At 32.2% G+C, this 18332-nt stretch overlaps 2 protein-coding genes across 5 annotated transcripts; one reads left to right on the top strand and one right to left on the bottom strand.

Moving 5' to 3' along the window:
* The first annotated feature begins 1319 nt into the window (after positions 1-1319).
* LOC123897412 lies at positions 1320-9473 on the top strand. 4 transcript variants are annotated; one of them, XM_045948036.1, is made up of 7 exons: positions 1320-1867; positions 2441-5380; positions 5722-5775; positions 7122-7452; positions 8239-8380; positions 8473-8650; positions 8998-9473. In XM_045948036.1, exons 1-4 carry the CDS (start codon positions 1424-1426, stop codon positions 7377-7379), a joined length of 3696 nt encoding a protein of 1231 aa, XP_045803992.1. In that variant the 5' UTR covers positions 1320-1423; the 3' UTR covers positions 7380-7452; positions 8239-8380; positions 8473-8650; positions 8998-9473. The 4 variants fall into 4 exon arrangements, with proteins under 4 accessions (XP_045803992.1, XP_045803993.1, XP_045803990.1 ...); XM_045948037.1 differs by having other exon boundaries at positions 8968-9473; XM_045948034.1 differs by having other exon boundaries at positions 1321-1867; positions 8251-8380.
* Positions 9474-11379: 1906 nt separating this feature from the next.
* Positions 11380-16233, bottom strand: LOC123898783 (transcription factor FER-LIKE IRON DEFICIENCY-INDUCED TRANSCRIPTION FACTOR-like). Its single transcript, XM_045949794.1, has 4 exons — positions 15700-16233; positions 14667-14852; positions 11888-12061; positions 11380-11673 (listed from the first exon to the last, which is right to left on the bottom strand). Exons 1-4 carry the CDS (start codon positions 16198-16200, stop codon positions 11575-11577), a joined length of 960 nt encoding a protein of 319 aa, XP_045805750.1. The 5' UTR covers positions 16201-16233; the 3' UTR covers positions 11380-11574.
* Between the last annotated feature and the right edge of the window lie 2099 nt (positions 16234-18332).

The following is an 18332-nucleotide window of genomic DNA, read 5'->3' as shown; positions in this document are numbered from 1 at the left end:
GATTTGAACCCAAAATTGGATAAGAAAACCTATTATGATTTCTGCTCTACTTGAAGTTTTATTTTTGTTGTAGTTTATTATTTGAAAAGCTTATGAACTTAATTTCAATATGGTTGTATTATGTATTTGATGAACTTATGGGAATAGAATTGCATTTTGTATTTTGTATTTTATGAACTTACTTGATGAACTTATAGGAAAAAAATATATCGGAAAAAAAAAAGCATGGAATACATAAAAAAAATGCACGGTAAAACCGATTAAAGTATTCGAACCAAACCGATGAGTTTTGTTTGGATTCATTTTTGAACAACACTAAAAACCAAACCAAACCAAACCAATTGAGAGTTCATTAGTTCAGATATTGGATTCACTCGAAACCGATCCAAACCAGTCCAATTACACCCCTAAGTAGGTAGCACACGAGGAAAGAAACTCATGTTGACAATAGGTCATATATCCATGTACTTCTACTATCAGTGGATTCTAACGTGGGAAAGTTAAGTAGATCTTCTACCGCGGATAAGTTATGTGAACTGTTAGATGAGCGATCTTATTATTCGTCGTTTGTACTTTACAGATTTCTCGTTTCCTTTCATCATTTCATCTAATTATGTGTTTGTAGTTTAAATAAACATGACTTACATGTACTTCTATAACTTATTATTTGCTTATGCAATTTGATTTTACATTTACTAGGTTAGCCACAATTTGAACGAAGTTAACAGGAGATTTGTGAATTATTATTAGTTTGAAGAAAGTAAAGATGATGTGATCCTTATATGTTTTTTTGTTTCTTTTGGGGTTGTTTTAGAAACTCAATTAGGGTATCTGTTATGCTTGTCTTTATGGTACTTTATTTTTAGTAGTGCGTGGCTTGTAGGTGACAGCCTCAAAAAAGAGGTACTAACTCCCTCTCCTTATCGGTTGAATTACTTCATACCTTTCCTTTGCCGCTCAAGTGTATGACATCCGACATGCTTAGCACCTTCTTCCCTTTCCTAATGAAAAAGTCCGCCGTCTGCCTTAATAATCTCAAGTAGGCTATGCAGACTTATCTATTTTTTTAGTAGGGAAACCAAATATCTAAATTTTTAAAAATAAAAGAAATAAAATTGCGTAAAAACTAAATAAGAGATCAAAATTACGATTTTATAAAATAAGACGACTAAAGCTGCATAATACCATAAAAAATTTACTTAGAAGTTTCTAGCTTTTTTTTGTTCTTGATGAAATTTTTAAGTTTAACCGTTTTAAGTCCACACAAGAAGTAGTGAAACTGCAAACTGCGTTTAAGTTTAAATAAACTACCAAAAAGTAAAAATAAAAATATTCAAAATAAAAATAAAATAAATTTTGATTAAAGTTGAAAAAAATAAAAAATTCGCAAAACGAAGAAGACACAGTTGAGTAGATTCTGTTAATGGAAGCTCGAAACCCTTCTCCGTCACCGGTTCGAGTCCTCATTCGTCCACCACCGTCTTCCTCCGCTTCAACCACCACCACCACCGGGAATCCGTCATCGGCGCCACCTCCTTCTTCCTCCGACGGCGTGGTAGTAATCGGTTTCATAGCGCGACGACACGACGATTCAACTCACTTACTCAACCGAGTTATCGATTCTAATGTCTTCGCTTCTGGTAACCTCGATACACCGTTACTCGTTGATGATGAAGAAGCTAAGGAATGGTTTAAGCGTAGAAGAATTAGTTACTTTCGTGACCGTGATAAGGGGATTTTGTTCCTTCATTTTTCTTCAACTCGTTGTTGTTCTGTTCATGATTCGTTTGAACCTTCGCTTGGATTTGATTCTGTTGTTGAAGAGCATGAGTTTGGTGATTTACAGGGAATGCTTTTCATGTTCTCTGTAAGTCGTTTTCTTCATCACTGCTTTAATCTTATCGAAGTTTTGAACATTATCTTTAATTTTATTTTTAATTTTTTTAATTTTGGTTTGATTGTGCTAAGTTTGCTGAATTAAAGTAGGATGATTATATTAGCAAAACCAGATTGGATTAGGAAATTAGGATTTAAGAACTGTAATGTTAGTGATTTAGTTAGGTTATGTTGCAGAATGGTGCCTCGCGTGTGTGTGGGCGCGCATGCGCACATGTGTTTATAGACAAATGTTAGTATTTACTCCCTCCGTTCCTTATTATAGGTAAAATTTCACTTTTTAAAGTTTATTGAATAATTGATAATTGATGTATCTAGTCTATAATGTACGTGGTCTATATTATATACTAGATATATCAATTATTCAAAGAACCTAACAAGAAAAATTTTGCTTATAATAGGGGACAGAGGGAGTAATTGTTATGTTAGTATTTTTCTCCTTCACCAGATTTTGAACCTGGGTGTGCTTTTTTGTGTGTACTTTATGGTAATGAAATTGTGTGTGGCTGGTTGGTGTAATGTAATTGACTAGATAGAAATGCAGGTTTGTCATGTTATCATATATATTCAAGAGGGGTCACGGTTTGATACTAGGGTTTTAAAGAATTTTCGAGTGCTACAAGCGGCGAAACATGCTATGGCTCCGTTTGTTAGGTCGCAAGGTGGTGCGCCGGGCTTACCGTCTAGAGTGCATTCTTCGGCTTCATTGTCTTCTCGAGCTGTATCGACAGGAAATAATAATTCTTCTCCGGGTAGAGGTGGTGGTAACTTGAATCGCAATGCGTCTATGTCAGGTTTAGATTCTTCTCTGGGTAGAGGTGCTAGTGGTAACTTGAATCGCAATGCGTCGGCTGTGTCTCTTATGTCAGGGCTAGGATCTTATACTTCTTTATTTCCTGGACAGTGTATACCTGTGATGCTGTTTGTGTTTGTGGATGACTTCTCCAGTTTATCAAATTCCAGTACAAATGGGGAGGACTCTTCGGATGTATCTTCGCTTAATCAGTCTTCTAGTTCGAGTAGTGTAGGGAAGACAAATTTTCCTGCTACTAAAGGTTCTGGTTCAGTTGTTGTGCTGGCACGCCCTGCAAGTCGATCTGAAGGTGGACTTAGGAAGAAACTACAGTCGTCTCTTGAAGCGCAAATTCGCTTTCTGATTAAGAAATGTAGAACATTATCAGGTTCCGAAGTTACTCACCCCGGTGTGAGGACTGGGGGTTCCTCAGCTTCTGCAGCTCTCTTTTCACTTGATGCATCAAGGGCAGTTGTTTTGTTAGACCGGCTTTCAATTCAAAAAGGTGAATCTCTGGAGTTTGCCACAGGACTTGTTGAAGATGTCTTGAATGGGAAAGCAACCTCAGATTCCCTTCTGCTGGAAAGCCATGGTCAAATAGCAAGCAAAGAGGATTTAATATCTGTTAAAGAGTTTATTTACAGGCAATCTGATATTTTGAGAGGGAGAGGGGGGCTAGTAAATACCAACAGTAGCTCTGGTGTCGGTATGGCTGCTGTGGCAGCAGCGGCAGCTGCTGCCTCAGTTGCATCTGGTAAAACATTTACTGCTCCTGATCTTCCAAGTTTTGAAACTTGGTTAACTTCAAGTCTTCATATCTTGAGTAGAGTTCTCTGTGCAAAAGGGGGTTGCTTGGATGAATTTGAAATTAATAAAAGAAAGCCTCGTCCAAGGAACACTGTTTCACCTGCAGCAGAGGAATCATTGAAGTCTACAAATCCTTTAGACGTTGCTGTATCTTGGTTGCAATGTGGTAGAGGGTTGAACACTAAGTTTTCGACTTCCTGGTGCCAAAGAGCCATTCCAGCTGCAAAGGAGATATATTTGAAAGATTTGCCTGCTTGCTATCCTACATCACAACATGAAGCTCACTTAGATAAAGCTTTGCATGCATTTCGCTCAATGGTAAAAGGACCTGCTGTGCAACGTTTTGTAAAAACATTGGAAGAGGAATGTTCTTCCATTTGGAAATCAGGAAGGCAGCTTTGTGATGCTGTTAGTTTGACGGGAAAACCATGCATGCACCAAAGGCATGATGTTGAGGGCAGTAATTCAGAATTGGGATCTTTGCCTAAGCCACATTCAAGTGGCTACTTTTTCCTGCATGCCTGTGCTTGTGGCCGTTCACGACAGTTACACCCAGATCCGTTTGATTTTGAATCAGCTAATGCTGGTTGCTTCTCTGACTGTGATAAGCTACTTCCTGCAGTCAAACTACCAGAAACTGAAGTTGAAGGACCTGTTCAATCTTCTTCCTGGAATTTGCTGCGTATTGGAGGTTCAAGATACTATGAATCTTCCAAAGGCTTACTTCAGAGTGGATTTTATGCTACTGAGAAATATCTTCTGAAGTGGACAATATACCTAGAGAAACATAGAAGGCTAATTGGTTCAACAGAGACTACAGTTAAACAAACTTCTGTAATCAGGGGACCCAATGTTGAACATATTGCAAAGAAAACTGGTGATAAACAATCCAACCCTGCTGTGCAAAATGGAGTGGAAGACCATAGAACATCTTTGGATATTATTAAAGCTGATGACAAAAATATAAGTTTTGGTAGAGGTTTTCCTACTTTCAATATGAGAAAACCTTTTTCTGAGGTTGTTGCTGGATCAGCGGCTGTTGATTCAGGATTCCCTCCTCTTCAGCAAAGGAAATTGCCTACATCAGGTTCAGAGAAAGGTGTGAAGCAAAGCAGGCCAAGTAATCAGAATGCAGAAAGGGGTAATGCAACTATCGATCACCAAACATCTCAAAAATCTCAAGATATGTTGTTTACTGAGGGACCGCTTCATGGTAATGGAAATGATAGTTGCACAGACAGCGACCCTTTTTTGAGGATAGGTAGCAATGTAGTACCTGTATACTTGAATGGTGGTGAAAAGAGCAAACCAAATTCTTCTTTAAAACATGTGATAGTATATGTTGGATTTGAACATGAATGCCCCCGTGGCCATCGTTTCCTGTTAAATGCAAATCACCTCACTGAACTTGGATCTTCATACTCATCATCTGAAGATTCTCATTTATCTTCTTCTACGGAGTCTGCTGAAAGAAATCAGGAATCTCATACTAAAGTAAGCAAAAATGCTTCCTGGTCCAAAGTTCACCGAAGCTCAAATGAAATTCTTTCTGCATCCAATAATAAGAGAGATATGGGAAAATCAAATGAAATCATTCCTAATGGTCATCTGAATGCTGATGGAGCAGAATATACTTCTATTCCACTGAAGGAAAAAAATATGACATCTGTGAATATATTGACAAAATCCCCCGATCTTATGAAAGATTCTGGAGGGGATCTTCATGCCAATAGCATGGGTGGTGATGAACTTGGATTCTCCATGCTGAACCGAAATTTGCCTATCTACATGATCTGCCCTCACTGCAGGCGTTCTAGGAATAAGAAAGATACAGCAGAGGTTAAGTTTGCCAGTGGTATCTCACAGCTTAAAAGGATTTTTATGGTATGAGTTTCTGCTCAAATAAGCATTAATTTATGTTTCAATTAACATCAATTCATTTTAGTACCAAAAAAAGTTCTAATTTTGTGTTTTATCATTTTCTGAGTTGTTTTTATTATTATAATTTATCCAGGTCTCATCTACAAGATTAAATTTACTGGTAACTAATGAACAATTTATAACCAACTTTTGGTTGAAAACCGTGTGGTTGATTTTGAGACTGAATGTATTGGATGTCGCATATTTGATTTTTAGTTTATTTTCATGTTATGATGATAATTGTATATGTAATATAATAATTACTATTGTCGGATCACCTACCTAATGTATAGTTATTGCTGTAGGTCACACCAGCATTTCCTGTAATACTAGCAACATGCCCTGTTGTGCAATTTGAGGTATGCCTTTCTTCATCAGTGTGCATTTTGGATATTTGTATGTAATTTTTTTAAAAAAATTACATGATTAAAATGCTAAAGACTCGCTTAGATAACAGTTAAGTATCTTGACAAATGGATGTTTTAAGTTGGGAGAAGTATGGCACCCAATTTTTTTTGGGAGAAACTACCTTCTGCTGTGTGTTGGGCCCAAGTTGTGTTAATATATTTAGAGTATATTAGGCCCAACTTATTTTGTAGCATATTTTGTATAGAAGAAAACATGCAGAACGGTGCTTTTGCTGAGCTTCCGGTCAAGGGCTCAAGGCTCTCTTTGAATCCAATAATGTAGGGGGAATTTGGAATCTGATATTTACAAGTATTGTATGCACTGCTTACTAACATACTCCGACACAGTGTATTTTGCCATACATAACTATAGAAATCAAATATTCACCAAGATTTTTTTTTTTAAAAATATACTAGTAACCATTTAATAGCTTTATTAGATAGTATAACTTGTAAATTATTTATATAAAAAATTGTGTCTTTTAAAGATCGTCTAACAGACTATAAACAATTGTGTCTTTTATTAACTAATTATTTTTGTTTCCTAAAGAATTTGTATTCTACTTATTGCATAATTTTTTTTGAACAAGTACTTATTGCATAATTGTTTTACTTATCATAATGCTTAATAAGATAAGAGCTTAAAAAATGTTTACCAAAGATGTGTTAGCATAAAAATAGCTCTTATATCTATAAAAAGACTTGTTCAAAAATATCTATAAAAAGAATTATCAAACAATTTTAACTTTATTCTTAAAGCTCTTAATTTTTAGTTTTACCTATATTATAAAGTAGGTTTTAAACTAAAAAAGTCAGGCCAAACAAACCCGTTGCATTTGTCTAACACCATTCTTTCATTTCTTGTATTTGGCCTTGCTGGGATTACTTTAAAACCATGATACTGTAGAATCAACAATGAACTGGAAAACCTTTTTGATTTACGTAAGATTTATTTGGTGCTATCTCTGAATAGACTTCTTATCAATGTTAAAGGGAAATGCTAACGCTTTTATGAAAATGTTTGAATTCAATGCATTGGAAATTGAAAGGCTTAACTTTTTGAATAAATAATGTCTTTATTTGGATTCCTAAGAGTGCCCTAAGGGCACTTGTTAGTAACACCCTTTATTAAATACATTTTGTGCATTTCTGTTTGCTCCTTTCCAGTATTGCTGTTTACAGTTCCTAAAATTATATTAATACAGCTATACTTTTTGCTATTCTTCTCAATTCTATAATCATCATACTTTCTTTTTGTTGGTACAATCTATAATCATTATACTATTTTGTCCTTGTAGGCATCATGCCTGCCTCCGTCAGTTCCAGATCGTGAACAAAAATTGCAGTTTAGCCTTGGATGTCCAGTGATCTTGCCACCAGATAGTTTCCTTACCCTTAGATTACCATTTGTGTACGGTGTGCATCTTGAAGATGGAAACAAACATCCTCTTAATCCCTTTGAACAGCAGCCTGAAATGACTGCGTGGATTACCAAGGGCACCATACTGCAGATGTTGTCCAAAGGGAGCAGTGGTGAGGGATATCAAACACAGTGAAAGCTGACTAAATCTTTGAGTGGCCTATTTTGAATGTAAATCGAAGGGTTTCAATTGCTGATCCAAAATTCAGGTGAAGCCTAAATCCCTCTTCTCCTCTTAGCTGACATGTTTCGGAAATTTAATGGGGACATATATGCACCTTGTAATGATCATCTGACTATAGAATCTAGATGCACTATATTGAAGGAATCAAAATTATATTTTGCATAAAATGATTACGAGTCTTGCATTTACCCGCACAGTAAAAGTTTACATCGACCATAGTAATTGCGTTTTAATTTTTTTGAAATTTATAGCAGATACAATAAAATTAATAAATATAATAATGTATTATTTTTAAAATGACATTGCCTCAAATTTCGCTTTAGACCTAAAAATACATTCAAGTAACTGATGTGTACAATGTTTAGAGTCTTTTGCATTGTTTTTAGCCAAATTACAGGAAATCATGTGCTTTCAAATATTATGTCAAATTCTGTAGGTTAAAAACTGAGTGATAAATGTCTCAAATCAGACATTGTGTCATTAGTTCTGGTTAAATTGATGTGTTTAATTGTTGTTATCTGGGAATAATTGTTTATGACATTGCTGGGTATTATTTTTTAGTTGGGTTTATCAGTGTTGTTAAATAGCAAGGCTATAGTGAAGTTGAATTTGAACATATCACTATTGTTCTACGATGCACTATTTAGTACAAAATATTGTCAAATAGCAGCTATAACAATATTTCATAGCGGAATTTGAACAAACCACTATTTTCTGCGATTTTCAATTGACAATATTGAGATTCACATTGTCCCATTATTCAAATTACAGTTAATACAGTTGCTATGTATATGTATAAACTTATGATTAGATGTGTGTGCAGGACAAGGAACTTTGTGGATGACAAGTATGGTCTATAATGGAATTACTGAGCTGTAATGGAAACAAGTGGGATGCATCTTTATCCAGGCATGAATTGGTAACATAGAATCAACTGCTTTAAACATAGTAAGGTATGATAATATGAACTTTAAAAGAAAGGTATGATAATGTGAATTATTTATACTTGCCAGATTTTTAAATAGTTTTTTGGATGGCTTTGTAGCATGTTCATCTGCTCTTTCTATAATCTCATGTGGATAAATCATAAATGCAAATCCATGGATCAAATATTGCTGTCTGGATTTATTTGGACGACACTGCCAAATGAAAGAATTCTACGATTGAGGGGACTCTAAAATTTGTACATCATTAGCCAGAGACCTTGAATTGTGCTAGTAATGGTACGTATTTCAGTGTTGTCCTTATATTTTAAACTTGTGTCCTTTGTTTGGATCTTCACTTGTAGCTTCATAGTAATTTTACTAGTTTAATCTGTTTTATCAAACATTGATGGTTTGTTGTGATGAAATAAATAAATAAATAAAAAACGAATGAAAAAGTGTAGTATGTTGAATCAAGCAAGGTTCGTGGAAATTTGATTGAGTTTTTATCAGTCTCGGCTAAGCAAACATTGGAGCCCGTCAATTGATTTTCTGCTTTTTAATTTTCATGTGGCTACCACTAAACCTTCTTACTATTGAAATTCCAACTGCCGCAGACTTACGTGAAGGTAAAACCATGCTTGCAGGTGAAACCTCGCAAAGTTGTAGTTGACGAAAGGTTGAATGGCATCATCTGCTGCATAGAATATCATGTATAACCAAGGCACTGGCTATTGCCTTTTATGTAAGGATGTTGCTCTTCATTATGAAACATGGCAATATATAAGCATCGGTATTGGTCATGTGCATTATTATTGCAAAATCGTGAAAGGGACAAGCAAGGGCCTTTAGCGCTTTATTTCAAGGTCGACGGAGGGCCTGTAATGGACGGGATAAGATTATTATAGTATAAAATGTTTGCCTGATGTCGAATTTGTTTCGTGTTGAGTTTTTGCTTTTAGTGGAAGGTTTTTGATCATGAAACGTGCTGAAAACTTTGTTGTAACCAGAGCTTGCACTGTGTTCTCTGTATTAATTTATTTTACTGGAATGTATTTAATGTTTGAATTTTATTTTTGATAAGCAACTTTACATATTAATGAAAGTAAAAAAAGATTTTTTTTTATGTTGTGTAAACATAATAAAGGATTAGTATACCAATCGGAGTAAGAATAAGCAGACTTACTACTGGCCCGACCACTAAACCAAAGCCACGAGATCGCCATGATATTGTCAACCAACTCGAACACATTCGCCACCGCCCCTCGAAAAATAATATTGTTTCTCGATCTCCAAATACACCAATTAGTATTTAACCAAATCAAGTGTCGAACACGTCTACCTTTCTTTGATTTGATAATGTCACCACACATAAAGAAATGATTCAAGACTGCCTCACCCACTAGAAAATTGCAACCTATCCAATTGGAGATTGCACTCCAAACCATTTTAGTGAAAATACAATTGTAAAATATATGACAGCAGTTCTCTAAATGTCTAAAGCAAAACACACAAGATAATTAATGATTTCATGTGGACTTGTAATAAAAAAGTTCATATATGAGATTGATTTAATGATGAAAACAAACTTGTGCATAGTGAAGGGTTTATCTCATTTGTGTATATTAAACAAAGTTAAGTAAACATGCTTCTAACTTTCATCACTTTTTTTTTTTTTTTAAACTTTCATCACATAAAGCACAAACAACACCACATGCTTCAAGTTCAACAATTCAAAATGCCACACTAGAAAATAATATATATATATTTTTTTATCAAGTAGCACAGTGACTATAAAATTCTCCTTAAAGATGACTAAATGAAGTGTCTGAGACTCTAGAGTTCGAATCTCAACTCCTACACATATAATGCGATGTCCCTACCAACCGAACTAAACATTTTTATCTACCAATAATATTTACGCCACCCAAGTCATTAGGTTGACACTTTTATCCCTAATCTTCTTCAAAGGATTCAAAATCACATTAATTTTTATGCTACTCTTACAATATAGAAAATTTGAAGTAGCAAACAATTTGAGTCATCACTAATTCTCTCTCATTAGGAATATAGGGTGCGTTTGCTAGGAAATAGGGAATTTGATTGGATAACTTTTATTGTACACTGTTTGATTTAGAAATTGACTTTTGTTTTTCACTGAACCATCGGATAAATTTTTGTCCAAAATACAACTATAAAAAATATTAAAATATGTATTTTATTTTCAAATATAAAAAATATTATCTCTCTATCTCTCTCATATTCAAATTTATTCTAGCTTCTACTATCGTATTCTGTCATATATTATTCTGTCCATTACTTATTATTTTACGAATCAAAACGTAACATAAGATTGATTTGGTTGTTGAAGTGAGCAAGTAATATAATTGAATAATACAAACTTATTTTAAATATCATACTACATATACTCCCCTAAACCGTCCCATGTCTACCACTAACATTGTTAACCAATCAAACTTGAAGCAACAATAAGAAACAAAAGATGATCTATGAAATCTCTTTAAATAATATATATGAGATTTGATATCATGGATTACACCTACTTTCTCGACCATCCAACACTAGAGGGGAATAATAAGCAACTTATATGTCTGTTTGTTGTCTTGTCTTCATAAACGTGAATGTCGGCACTAAGTTTTTGTTTTTTTTAAAAGTTTTTCATAAAAAGCATTTTTTAGAGATAAATGTTTTTTAAAATTGTAATTTTTATTAAGTTAAAATTTATAACGTGAATATTTAAGTTGTTGAATGTCAAAATCACTCTTTTAATTTATAAAAATATGAATTTAAAATAACTTTTACTATTTTTAACTGAGTTATCATAATGTTTTTTCGTTGACAATTCATAAAAATTATTTTTAAAAATACAATTTTTTTTAAAAGTTAAAACAAACGCACACTAGTCTTACTTTTTTTTAGCTTACTATTCAAATTCCTGACCACCAGATCAAACCTAGTGGCTTATTCTTTTCTGTATTTGGTCCCCATCTTTTTTCGGATAGCTCTAATAATTTAAAGAAAGTCAATCAATTTAATCACTCTTCCAAAATACATAATGTATATAATAACTACTTAAAAAAACTTGAATTAAGCTAGGATGGAAATTATAGAAACAGAAAAACATAGCTAGAGACAACAAAATATGTAATACTACTTTTTGTTTTTGAGCAACCTTCACGTGGAGTACTACTTCATGCAATGGCTCAAAAGGATGGCATGAATTCAAAGCCTTGGTTCAAAAGTGCACCAACCACCAATAGCTTCAAATTTTGAAGGTTCATTTCTGGTTCAGAACCATTTACCTGTTTTCAACAAATCAGTGACTAGTTAATCATATCCTTGAGCAAAAATACTCTATCAGTTGTGCTTCATCCAATTTCAAATATAAACAATTGTTATTTTTTTTAAATTCAGTGAATAACCGATATATCAAATTTATAATATAAATAAATTAGAAATAAGAATGTTGAAACTGGAATGAGTAAATAGAGAGGGAAGGGTAATTATTCAACTTACATTCAATGTAAATGTGAATAGAAAATTGTCAAAAACTGTAGCCAAATTTGAATTTTGAATATTGAAATTTGCAAGAGATTCAATAGCCTTGTACAATGAAGAAGCTACTCCTTCTCCTCTATTGCACAATATTTTTGCATAATATCCTCTTTCCTCTACTTGGAACATGTCCACCTACATATATAGCATAATGCATAAATGTTAAAAATGTGTGCATATTTCGAGAGACCAATTAAAGTTTATATATATATATATATATATATATATATATATATATATATATATATATATATATATATATATAGAGTCAGGATCCGTTGACACCAACTAGTTTGACACCAAATGTTACACCTCTCAATAACGTTTTAACCGATATAAATTTTATAAAATCCACCGTTGGATTGAAAGTTTACATCATATAGATCATTTGTGTAAAATTTCAAATAAATCCAAAATCATTTGATATGTTATTGAGATACATCAAAATTAACGGTTTTTGTACTTTACAGATTTTAATTAATTAACCATTCTTTTTAATTAATTAACCAAAATACCCATTCTTTTTAATTAATTAACCAAAATCATTAGGTCTAAGTTAGCAAGGTGCACCTTTTCAATTGGACCAAAATACCCATTCTTTTTAATTAATTAACCAAAATACCCATTAGTAGACGCAGATCCAGTGTCGCGCGCGTACCGAAAGACCACGGTTACAGACCGTTGATTTCCATCAGACAGCCAAGATCTGATCTCATCAAGACTGTCTGATCAATCAGACAGCCCAGATCATCCTGATCCATCAGATTCCAGCGCCTGCGCCACACTGGATTACAACCTGGAGAGAGAAAAATTTGCTTTTTAAAAGTAGGACACGTGTCACACAATGGTTGGCTGGGCATGATTTTTGTTCATTTAATACTTTGAACTCAATTATTTCGTTGTAAATTAATTTTTTATTTTTTTATTTTTATACCAAAATTCATAATTTTTTTTTGTCTACAAATAGAGACTTGGTTCGTTTGATTTGGATACCGAAAAAAAAAACGCAATTTTTCACTACCTTAATCTCATTTTTTGTCTACTAAATACGTTACTTGTGTGTTGTAATTTAACACGCACCACTCAACCAACTCACTGAAACCATTATACCAGGAAAATAGTAGATAATATTCTGGAACTTTTGGTATATTTTATGAAATTTTTGGAGACCTGAAACTATTTTTAGTTAATTAAATGAGATAAAACGGTAATTAAAAACTAATGTTTGCTTCTGAAACCATTTTACTGGTAGAATGGTTGCACATAGTTATATTCTGAAACCATTTTACTGGTAGAATGGTTTCAATGAGTAATTTATTAATTGTGTTTGCTTCTGAAACCATTTATCTGGTACAATGGTTTCAGAGAGTTGTAATCTGAAACCATTTTGCTGGTAGAATGGTTTCAGTAAGTTGATTATTAGTTATTTGCTTCTGAAACCATTTAGCTTGTAGAATGGTTGCACATAGTTGTATTCTGAAACCATTTTACTGGTAGAATCGTTTCAGTGAGTAATTTATTAATTGTGTTTGCTTCTGAAACCATTTATCTGGTACAATGGTTTTAGAGAGTTGTAATCTGAAACCATTTTGCTGGTAAAATGGTTTCAGTGAGTTGATGTAAGGTAGTGAAAAATGAGATTAAGGTAGTGAAAAATTGGGTTTTTTTTTCTGTGTCCAAATCAAACGAACCAAGTCTCTATTTGTAGAGAAAAAAAAATTATGAATTTTGGTATAAAAAAAAAAATAAAAAATTAATTTACAACGAAATAATTGAGTTCAAAATATTAAATGGAAAAAAATCACGCCCAGCCAATCAGACAGCGACACGTGTCCTGCTTTTAAAAAGTAGATTCTTCTCTCTCCAGGGTGTAATCCAGTGTGGTGCACGCGCTGGAATCTGATGGATTCGGATGATCTGGGCTGTCTGATTGATCAGACAGTCTTGATGAGATCAGATCTTGGCTGTCTGATGGAAATCAACAGCCTGTAACCATGGTACTGCGGTACGCGCGCGACACTGGATCCGCGTCCATTGATGATAATTTGGTTAATTAATTAAAAAGAATGGGTATTTTGGTCCAACTGAAAAGGTGCACCTTGCTAACTTAGACCCAACTGGGTCTAAATTAGCAGCCCCATATATATATATATATATATATATATATATATATATATATATATATATATATATATATATATATATATATATATATATATATATAAGATCCTGCGTAAATAAGGTTAATGATAACTTTAACATTTTCTCTATGTAAAAAAAAAGTAAAATAAGGTTTTGAGTTCGTGTCATATACTCTCTCCGGTCCTTATTATAAGAAACACTTTGACAAAATCACACAGACCAAGGATGGTAAATTTTTTCATTAATGATTCTAATATTTTATGTTATATTCCAAAACTAACTTTGGACTAGCATGAGAAATAGGCCTCTCTAATTAATGCACTAGCATTATAATGAATTATTTGATTGTATTTAATAAGGGTACAAATGGAATTGTGTCAAAATGTTTCTTATAAAATGAACCAAATAAAAATTTCAAAGTGTTTCTTATAAAAAGGACCGGAGGGAGTAATAGATAAGGTTTTGAGTTCAAGTCTCGTTAAAAAAAAAATTACTTGTAACATTTTTTTATATGGATATAGTATTTGATAAAATTCAAATTATAGAGAATCTCGAAGATGAAAAACAAAAAAAATATGAATTGAAAAATTAAACAAACCTGAATAATTTTCTTGAAAGTAGGATAACTTTGAATATTAATGGTGTTGTTAATTGATCCTTGATGATTTTCAGATACCAATAAGGATGCTTCAAGTCCTGAAACCTCATCCTTCAACTTCCAAGCTTGTGCTTGAAGGTCATGCACATATGATACTGCATCTCCAATTATAGAGGCCTTATCCATCTGTAGATATATATGTATAAGTTTATTTTAATCTTATCTTATCTTAATAATATTAAAATTTTCTATAACATATTATTAACCCTAATTCACTCCAACATCACTACCCTAATAATTATCTTCAAAGACAAAAATTTGAAATTCAAATTCACTCTGCATTTAATGTTATTATCTACTACCTCTATTCTTAAACTTCGTTGACTAAATCACATGAATTATCTAATACCTCTAGGTGATGTTTTTTTTTAATGACAAATAGTTTTTTTTACACAACAAATATATATATAAAACGATCAGAATACGAATAGTTAAATATATATAAAACGGTCAGAATACAAAGCAGGAGTACCAGAAATACTCAAAAACAAAAGAAGATACATAAGAAGCATTAAAAAGAACTCCGAAAAGCAATAAACCACCCAAACCACTCAAAGCAGCCACCGAAAAGGAGAAGGGTAAAAGCCTATTAATAGGTGATGTTGTTTTAACAAGTTTTTCCTCAAACAAGCATGTTGGATTGAAAACTTAGTAGTAAGAGTTTAGAAACCCTATTCTTGTGCAAAAAAGAAACCTATAAATGTTTAACAAAATATATATCTTTGCAACTTATAACTTGGTTTAGATAAGTTTACAAAACTAACGCTAAATCCAAGTATATTTTTAGTGAATAGTATTTTTAAGATCTTTTATCGGATCAGTCAATTAATGTTTACTTTGAGACAACTAAATAATTCTTTTATCTATTTTTAAACCAAATAGATAGTTCGACTGATGAGCTAATTAAGGGACACTAAATGAGTATATGAATGAATTTCAAAGTTTGAAATTCAATTGAAATAAAAATGCTTACCTTTGTAATGTTTGGAACCAAAGAACGCAACTCATAAAGCTTATCCTTCATTCGATCTCTCCTTCTCTTCTCACAAATGAGTATATTAGACTTGTCGGTTTTAGCCCTATGTTTGGCACCATCAATCGCGGTCGTCGTAATTGTTGTTGCCGAAGAAGGGCCTCCGTCATTTACTCCTTCTCCCTTAACCTCCCGATCATAACAAGAGAAGGATCCAATTGTGCTAGAGCTTGGATCATGCACATTCACAATATTACCATAGTTGTTGATGTTATGATCAAATATTAATGGGTTTGGAGGAATTGAAAGAAGCTCATGATGATTATTATCAACAAAACAATCATTGATAAGGTTAGAACCAAAGTTACATATTGCATCTTCATTCTCACCATGAATTAAATCGATAGATTGATCAAAGTTTGGATCGTGAATGAAGTCGTGAAGCTCAAAATTATTGGTGTACACTAGTGAGTTTTGGTGGTCATCCATATTTGAGTTCATGGTGTAATTTGGATATAATTGCGAGATCCAATATTATTAATATATAGAAGGGTAGCAATGTATAGCATGCATGATTATTGATTATTATTAATATAATAGTTTGGGTGTGAATAGAATAAGATGTGTTTTCAATTAAATAATGCACTTCATCGGGTCTATCCTCTTCAATGAACTAAAGACCTTTTTTTTTTCTTTTGGAAAGAGTAACAAATTAATATACACATATATGGTATAAATTTTCAGGGTTAATCTAATATAAATCTTAAAAATGGTCAAAGAGTAAACTCTTTAAGATTTTTAGTAAAAAAAATAAATTTACTTTTCAAATTATCATATTTTACTTTCTTAATAAGTGTGAATTTTTTTTCTCTTATAATTTGGTAGGTTTTTAATATAAAATTCACAAAACTAGTCTAAATGTGAATCATTATCACTAAGTTAAAATAAAAAGGATGAGCTAATGAGCATGCAATATTGTGTGTGTGAATGGAATCAAGTCTCAAAATAATGACATCCCTCAATAATTCTGCAAAGAAAATTGAAATATCGTAAAGGAAGTTTGAAATATCGTAAAAAATTATATAGGACATGATAAATAAATTATGAACCTTAATATTATGTATTATTAGTTATAAAAAAAAAAAAACCATCATATGAAACTCAAGAGTGAAAATTTTAGCCACCAAACAATTTGGCATGACAAAAAAATCTGTCAAGTGTAAAAAAAAAAATGATCCCTTTTTTTGGAAAAAATAATTCTCTTTTCTTCAATTCAAGTGATTAAACTGAGAAAAAAACTCTATCCCTTATTAATCAAAAAACACTATCCCTTACCTGAGTTGCTTAACTACTCCAAAGATTTATATATTTTTTTTATTTGGCATTAGTTAGCTCTCTCGGTGTAAGATCAAAAAAAAGTTAGCGAAGGAGTCATCTATAATCTAGAGTTCAGCCGCAAAATAAAAAAATTCAGGTCAAAAATTATTTTCACCAAAAATCGAACTCGAGTTCTCCCAAATAATTCGTCTTAGGAGGAACTATTTAACTATTTAAACTCAATATCTAAGTTAATCTAAAGAATATTAAGTATAATGTTTTTGTGATTTTGAACTACTAAACTAATAAATGCATAACTGAAAAAAAAAAAAAAAAGTGTAAAATAATTGATTTGTTTGTGTTCTGAAAAATTTATAGAGTTAGGTTCTTTAAATTTTTTACCGTGAACACCTTACGTTTCTTTATTTTTATCTTTATCTCGACAATCCTTTAAACTTTTTATTTAGAGATTTATGCATTATATGGCGCTCAGAATCCTACTTTTAAGTCTTCTATAGGACCTATCTATCTTCATAACGTTATTCCATACACTTTTTACTAAAGTGTACACACCCATAAAGCTATAGCTTAATTAATTAGTCATCTGTGTCAAAAAAAAATTATTTAGTCATCTTCCTATATTATAAAAATAGAAGAAAAAAACTAGTCGTCCTTCTTTGGGTAAGATATAAAAAATATATTCACTTGTCTTTCTGACAATAGAAAAAATAATAATATCCACTTATAGTTATAGAAAGATAAATATTATGTACATAAATATGAGTTCCAGAACTGTCTATTGCGAGATTAAATAATTGACCCTGTATCACAAAAAATCCATTTAAGGACCACTATTTTTCTTACATTATTAATTTATTACTCACTCCACGAAAGTGGTAACCACTAGTATTTTTTTAAAGCAAAATTGGAATTTTTGGTTAACTTATTTATTTATTTTATTTTGATCTCATAAATTTGGTTAACTTATTTATTAATTTTATTTTGATCTCATAATTAACTACTGTTTTATTTTTTTATTTTTTTACCAACCAGTGTCTGACCCACTAAACCGTCTAATCTAATTAAGAGGTCAATTCTAATATCAAGTGGTTCCAATTCACTGATAATCACAGTCGTGAGAATCGAATCGTGACCATTTATACCAAAAATTCAATACTAATTAAATAAATGTATATGTAGCATAATTTAAATAAATTGCTATTAAGTATAAAGTATTAATGGTTTTGTATCAGATGCAACTACGTCTATTTGTCATTAATGAAAATGAAAACCAGAAAAACTAGTTACTGTTATAA

Source organism: Trifolium pratense, linkage group LG7 (genome assembly GCF_020283565.1).
Source record: "Trifolium pratense cultivar HEN17-A07 linkage group LG7, ARS_RC_1.1, whole genome shotgun sequence".
NCBI classification, from domain to species: domain Eukaryota; kingdom Viridiplantae; phylum Streptophyta; class Magnoliopsida; order Fabales; family Fabaceae; genus Trifolium; species Trifolium pratense.
This window is presented reverse-complemented; position numbering and strand designations above follow the sequence as displayed.

Excerpts from the sequence above, each read along its gene's own strand:
- LOC123898783 (XM_045949794.1), bottom strand. The coding sequence starts at position 16,200 with ATGAACTCAAATATGGATGACCACCAAAACTCACTAGTGTACACCAAT. Across the intron at positions 14,853-15,699 it reads TGGTTCCAAACATTACAAAG|ATGGATAAGGCCTCTATAAT; the intron begins GTAAGCATTTTT and ends ATATATCTACAG. Across the intron at positions 12,062-14,666 it reads CTTTCAAGAAAATTATTCAG|GTGGACATGTTCCAAGTAGA; the intron begins GTTTGTTTAATT and ends CTATATATGTAG.
- LOC123897412 (XM_045948036.1), top strand. The coding sequence starts at position 1,424 with ATGGAAGCTCGAAACCCTTCTCCGTCACCGGTTCGAGTCCTCATTCGT. Across the intron at positions 5,381-5,721 it reads AGCTTAAAAGGATTTTTATG|GTCACACCAGCATTTCCTGT; the intron begins GTATGAGTTTCT and ends TTATTGCTGTAG. Across the intron at positions 5,776-7,121 it reads GCCCTGTTGTGCAATTTGAG|GCATCATGCCTGCCTCCGTC; the intron begins GTATGCCTTTCT and ends TTGTCCTTGTAG.